General features: G+C 39.8%; 1 protein-coding gene across 1 annotated transcript in view; it reads right to left on the bottom strand.

Annotated features, from left to right (window-relative positions):
- Positions 1-4,156: 4,156 nt before the first annotated feature.
- The window catches only part of ARHGAP29 (Rho GTPase activating protein 29), a 55,914-nt gene continuing 53,415 nt past the window's right edge, over positions 4,157-6,655 (bottom strand). The window contains exon 23 of the mRNA XM_056123106.1: positions 4,157-6,149. Coding sequence (XP_055979081.1) covers positions 5,263-6,149 — 887 coding nt within the window. The 3' untranslated portion in view covers positions 4,157-5,262. The remainder of the gene's footprint in view (positions 6,150-6,655) is intronic.

The following is a 6,655-nucleotide window of genomic DNA, read 5'->3' as shown; positions in this document are numbered from 1 at the left end:
GTGAGAACACAGAATCATTTCTGAGGTATTTCTGATGTAAACAAAATTTAATGAGGAAAAATTAGGTGACCCTAATTGAGAGACATTCTACAAAATACTTAGTGTCTTAGTGATAAAAGATTTAAAAAAAAAAAATTTGCAGCACAAGGACTTAATGCAGAGCCCGGCAGCTTGCAGCAGAAAAGTGAATGGACTATACGTTAATCCACGCTACCATGCCTGCCCGGAGGGGAAAGGGTGTTGCTTCCTTCTGCCTTTTTCCCTTTGGAAAGAAAGATGGCAGCCACTTTGGAGCTTTATGGAAAGCCAGGTATGAGCCGGTCGTGATGGGGAGACTGAAACCTCATGGGAAGGGGGGCGTTCCCGGCTTGTCCTTCACGCCCTACCAAGGTCAGGAGTTGCCCCCCACAAGCGGCTCTCCAGCACGGCCATGGCTCCAGAGCACAGAAACCAATCTCATAATTATCTGACTCTCAGCAGAAATACTTCCAGGCTTAATAAATAAAATACCAGAAATCGCGGCCGCGCTACATCATTTGATTCTTGTGACCAGCTGTAGAAAACAAATTATTTCACAATGCCTTTTCAGCATGTCTGATTTGGGGGTGTAAACTCTAAATAATAATGGTGCATCTTTTGTCGAAACAATGAATCTAATCAAAGTAGATAAGAGTGTTAACTAGAATTCATCTGCCTCACAGGCATTGGGTGGGTTGGGGGGGTGGTTATTGGGGTTCTTTGTGGTGAAAAATAAGTATTGGTAAAGGGAAATGTGTTTGATATTTGCATGACCGTGACTTAAACCTGAAAGCTTTGTAACTTTTCCCACAGTGATTCAATAAATAAATAAGTAAATCATTTAATCACTTAATCACTTAATCCCCATTATTCATCGATTTACTCGGGTGCCAGTAACGTAAATAAATAAATAAATTTGCAAGTTAAGAGATAAGAGTCAGGACAATACGGGATGAGGAAGGATCATTAGTGGATTAATCAGAAAAATTTCAACATGATTTGTAGAATGCATGTCTATCTTAATTCCCTGATTTTCAATGCCATATTGTGATTATGTAGGCATGTGCTTGTTTAAGGAAGTATCACTATTTAGAAAGTAGAGGGACTTCATGTCTGCAATTACCTCTTATTGGGTGAATATATCAAATCTATAAATGTTAACTGGAATTTCTAGTACTGAGGTTGTGCACACCATAGAATAAAGTAAAGTAAAAGTAAAGGCCCTCCCGTTGATCATCGATTTGCTCGAGCGGGCCCTGTAACATCTCCATTGGAGACTTTGTTGTTACTGCGTCTGGCATATCGAATATGTCACGGGGAGCTTGCCAGGCTCTGCCGTGCGGGCTCGATACTCTTGGTAGCTTGCCGGGCTCTCCGAGAGGGGTGGAAGAATCGAACTCAGGTTGGCCATGTTGGCTGCGTGCAAGGCAAACGCCCTACTGCTGTGCTATCGCTCCAGCCCTACCATAGAATACTCCCCTTATTTAGGATCGCCCTAAATATTCCTTGATATAATATAAAAGTTTCTCAAGCACCTGTATATTCTTTTTTCTTTTTTTGCTAGAGGGGGTGAATGCCAGGGATGGAATCTAGTCTCAGACACAGAAAGCACTCTATTACTGAGCTACAGCCCTTGCTACTGTTCTTATTTTGAATTTATGCTACTTAGACATCTTTCTAAAAACTTTTAATTAGTTGCTGATATATCCAGAAATACAACTGGTATCTGCATATCTATTAATGTGGCAAGTCTGCTGAACTCTAGAAGTTACTGTATTGTCAACATACATAATCAACACATCAAAATAAATTTGTTGGTAAAGAAAAACTCAAAAGAATTACACTGACTATACCTTTCTACAAAAATGCAGCTGAGGTCATTCAGAGACATTTTCATAGTTGTACAAACACTGTCAAGTACCACTGTTTTAAATAGGAATAGTGCAGCTATAGTATTTTAAATCACAAGCAGAAGTAGTTATGATTATATTTGCTTCTGAAATTTCTAGGTCCAATGATTCTCAGCTTTCTTAACTCCTGTGAACTGCTACCTGTCCATGGACTAGGGTAGAAACTGACGGCTCTGGGCATGGACACATAGTGGTTGGCTTAGAGCACCTGCCTTGCAAGTGTATGATCATGAGTTAAAATCCCCGTTGTCCCACTTGGGCTGCATCATTCTGTCAGCTTTGCTGTTTGAACTGGCAATTCTACACACCACACACACACACACACACACACACACACACACATACACTATTTAAAGCACCATAAACAATTTCTGGCCAAATCATGGCAAGATGGAAACACAAAAAGGGTGCAACCTCTGACGCACATTAGTACTATAACCACCAGCAAACACAATCATAACTCGTGTCAACAAGAGTGTGACCCCTGGTGAGAATGCATATAAGCACAACTGAAAAGGATACACACCTTGGTAATCCCTGCAAGTTGACTGTGCAAGTACCACAACCAGGCATGCGCACATAGCCCCTCACTACAAGGATGAAGAGAAGTGGAAGGTAAAATAATTATTTTAAAACACAAAAATTTTCATTAAAAAAACCCCAAAACTACTGCTCCAGTCAAGAAGTCCTCACAAAATGCGTATCTTCGTAGCAGCTTTATAAGAATATATTGCCTAATCAGGGTAATTTAAAATATTCACAAAATCAAATTATGTCCTCAGAATGTGAAACAAGGGCTGGAGTGACAGCACGGTGGGTAGGGCGTTTGCCTTGCACACAGCCGGTCAGGGTTCGATTCCCAGCATCCCATATGGTCCCCTGAACACTGCCAGGAGAAATTTCTGAGTGCAAAGCCAGGAGTAACCCTTGTGCACCTCCAGGTGTGACCCAAAAAGAAAAAAAAAAAGAACGTGAAACAAGCCTATGGAGTAATGACCAGCCCCTTCACATGCCTTGTCAGGGGCCATTTTTGGAAGGCTTGGTTCCAGGATCAAACCTGGGCCAACCACATGCAATACAAACACCCTACATGCTGTTCTATCTGGACTCTCAGCTCCCTTTCATGTGCCACAGATATACTCCATGGTGACTGGAGACTGCATTACTGGACAGCGTGATACTGCATACTGTAGGAAGCAGTAATAGCTTCTTGGGAGGTATTTGCATAAAGAAAGCATTTGTTCCCTGATGGCTTACGCTGGGTGAAATGCCAGAGAGCTCCAGATCCAAAAGCCAAACTCAAACTCTAACACATAAAGCTTGAGGGAGATAGAGAAGCGAGCTGATAAGATGATGGCATTATTTGAGTTGTCTCATTAAAAGAAAATCTGAAGGAATTTTTTAAAAAAATATATTTTCTAAGCTGTCAAAGGTAAACTTTAGGCTATGCATATTTACCACAACAGGAAAAACATAAAGTGTTTTTTTCTTTTTTTTTTTTTGGCTAAACACTATTGCTAAACATTCCCTAGCATTACACAGTAATAGCACAGTTGCTAAGAGACCTTGCCATCAGGATCTGGGATATGACTTAGTGGGTCAGCGGAATGGTTTGCATTATGTGAGCCACTTAATTTCACTCCAGTACCACATACAACAGCAACAAAAACTGACCATCACAATCTGACTTAGATCTAACTATTGTATCTACAGGACCTGCCGCACATCAATTAACTATAAGCCTCATTCTTCTTCTCACAGAGAACACCTTAGAGATTGCTATGATCCTGAAACAATTGATACAAGAACTAAGCGGCGTATGTAGCACACAGAACTCAACAAATGTTAGACCTTACTTCCTCTTCAGACTTTCTTATCAATACAGTTCTTTTCTATTGTGTAGAATGAGGACTGAAAAGAAGAACAGAGCACAAAACGGCAGATTGTTTATTTCTCCCCAGTCCATAATGTCACACAGAGCTACATTCATTCTATGTCGTAGTCAAAGGTGTATGAGCCTGAGTGTTGACCACTAAACCAATGGTTAAATAAACCTTTGCATCTCACATACTTAAGAGGCAGTAACTTTAGAGAAGTCATAAGAATGTGAAATAATTTAACAGGTTAATATATATATATTTCTTTTTATCAAGTATAACAAGGTCATACAAAAGTATTTACTACAAATTGAATTCACACGTACATAAAGAGGCTGTTTAATTTTTGTCCCTTTTATATCCTATTTTAGGCACAATGACTGGACCCAGAAAAAAATGAAAGAACTGCTTTAGTTCTAAACATTGGGAATTTTACAAATGAAATAGATCCAAATATTCTTTATCAAATTCCAAAGAGACCTATGAACTATACTTTTAGAATCCACTTAAATAAATCTTTGCATGATTCAGATGAAACATACATTGTCAGTGGTTAAAGTCCAGGTTAAGATAAAGGTACAGGTAGAAGATGCACATAAAATTATTCATAAATGAAAATATTTTATACAAAAAGTATAGCTTTAAAAATGCAGAAAAAATCAAGAGGAAATGTATTGAATTTAAAACATTTTGGACCATCTTATAAAATTTGTGTAGAACAAGTTGCAGGGGTAAAAAAAATTATTAAATGTATTACAACTACCTAAAGTCAAATAAGACATAACTGAGCCACATATTTTAGAAACAGCTTAAGTGCATTTTCTTTGTACAATTCAACTACCACATGTAAAAACAGGTAACTGAAATGCAGTTACATATGTATTTGCAAGTCTTTTGGACAAAATGCGAACATTAAAAAGTGAATTGCTAGCCAAATTAAAAAAAAAACAACAGATTATATACATACTATTAAAGCACAGATGGTCAAAGCTGTGCTAAAAACTTGTGGGGAAAAAAAAAACAATAATACCAAACAAAGGTCTTTCAGGCACTTGCATTCAGAAACATTCTTTTTCATAAATACTTATTTTCACTTCAAAAAATAAAGTTGCTTTTTCCCAATTGCACCTATTAGTTGAGCACTATATCATATATTAGGGATGCATTTAAATGGACCATTTTAGGGAGGGCAATCAACTAAACTCTTTAAAAAAATGACTCCACCTATTTATTCACAACTTCAAAAATACAGATTTAAAGATAATTTTCCAGGAAGGCACCGTTTCAGCCCTATCAAAACATTCTACCATGGATAAGACCATACAATACAATGAATGACAGCAAGCAAAATCCATGATCCTGCAATCCTATACAAAAGGGACCTTCCCATCAAAACATTTTTACAAAACAAAGATAATACCACAAAACAACAGAAGAAAAGCTGGATTTTGACAGCCCTACACAAACTGTGGAACTTCATCTTCAAGGTCTTCAAATTGCTGCATTCGTTTTAGTCTTGGTCTCTGACAGGGTGGGTGAGCATCAGGCAAGTTATGGTCCTCCGAGTTCTCTTTAGGTTTACTAAGCGGCTGCACAGAACAAATGGATGTGTTTTCAGAGTCTGGAACTAGTCTCAGCACCTGGCCCTGGGCAGCGGGAGCTGTGCCAGGAGGCACTGCTGCAGTCACAGGTTTCTCCTCCCCAACTCTCGCAGTGCCAGTGGGAGCATGTGGTTTGTAAAATGTTGTCCAGTGCTGAGGCTGCAGTGTTCTGGGGGCTCTGATGGCAGCCACGGGGCAGGAATCGGAGGCGCGTCTTTCAGACACTTGTTTTGCTGACCTGACAGGCTCCATGCCTGGCTTGCTGGGCTGGGGAGCACTGACAGGATGGTCCCCACTGAGCCTGATGCTCATCACTCCTCTTTCCTGGAGGGAGCTGGACAAAGCCATCGGAGTCTTTGCAACTGGGTCGTTTTGTTCAGATTCTCTTTCCCAGAGTTTTGGTTGACTCTGTAGGTCGAAGTCATCAAAGTTGGAACAAAAAATAGTAGGGGTATCTTTTCTATTAAATCCTTGAGAGGCAGGAATTCCTTCAACGGTAGGAATCTTGGAAAACTTTTCTGAATTTACATTTCTTCCATTTCTCTCGTTAGGAGGGTTTGAAAGGAGTAGTAGTCTATCTACAGGCAAACTTACAGGTCTCATCTTGGTCCTTGGAATATGCCTCCCAACCGAGTTTATTTCCCTATCAGATTTCAGAGGGAGTTGTTTGGACATTTTACAGACTGTTTCCATCTTTTGTGCTGCTGATTCAGGCTCCTCATCTGCAAGCAAATGCACGGAGTCTAAAAAAAAAAAGAGAGAACATGAAAGAGTTATAGATGAACAGCCAACCCAGAGGTTCAACACAGTTTTTCCATGTTATACTGTTTTCTGGGAAGAAAAAAAATATTCAGAGTACTAAAGGTGCAGTTGGTGAAAAATGCCTGCCTGCCTGCTGACCTCTCCCTAGGCTGTCAGGGCATCACTGCCTTGTCTTGGTTCCCCTGATCCTTCCCACAATTAATGACCATTCTAAGAGGGACCAGAGAGATATAGTACAGTGGGTAGGGGGCTTGCCTTGCACATGGCCAACCCATGCTATATCCCTGAAAAATGTTAGAATTGATTCAGGTTCGATCCCTGGCACCCCACATGATCTCCCAAATCTGCTGGAATGATCCCTGAGTACAGAGCTGAGAGTAAGCCCTAAGCACTACCAGGTATGGCCCCGAAACCAAAAGAAAACAAAAATACTGTTCAAGCACATTTTTTTTATGAACTGTGTAATAGTAACTATTTGTTATTAGAT

Source organism: Sorex fumeus, unplaced genomic scaffold, assembly GCF_029834395.1.
Source record: "Sorex fumeus unplaced genomic scaffold, SorFum_2.1 ptg000047l, whole genome shotgun sequence".
NCBI classification, from domain to species: domain Eukaryota; kingdom Metazoa; phylum Chordata; class Mammalia; order Eulipotyphla; family Soricidae; genus Sorex; species Sorex fumeus.
Note: the sequence above shows the minus strand (reverse complement) of the source record. Positions and strands in the feature narration are given on the sequence as shown.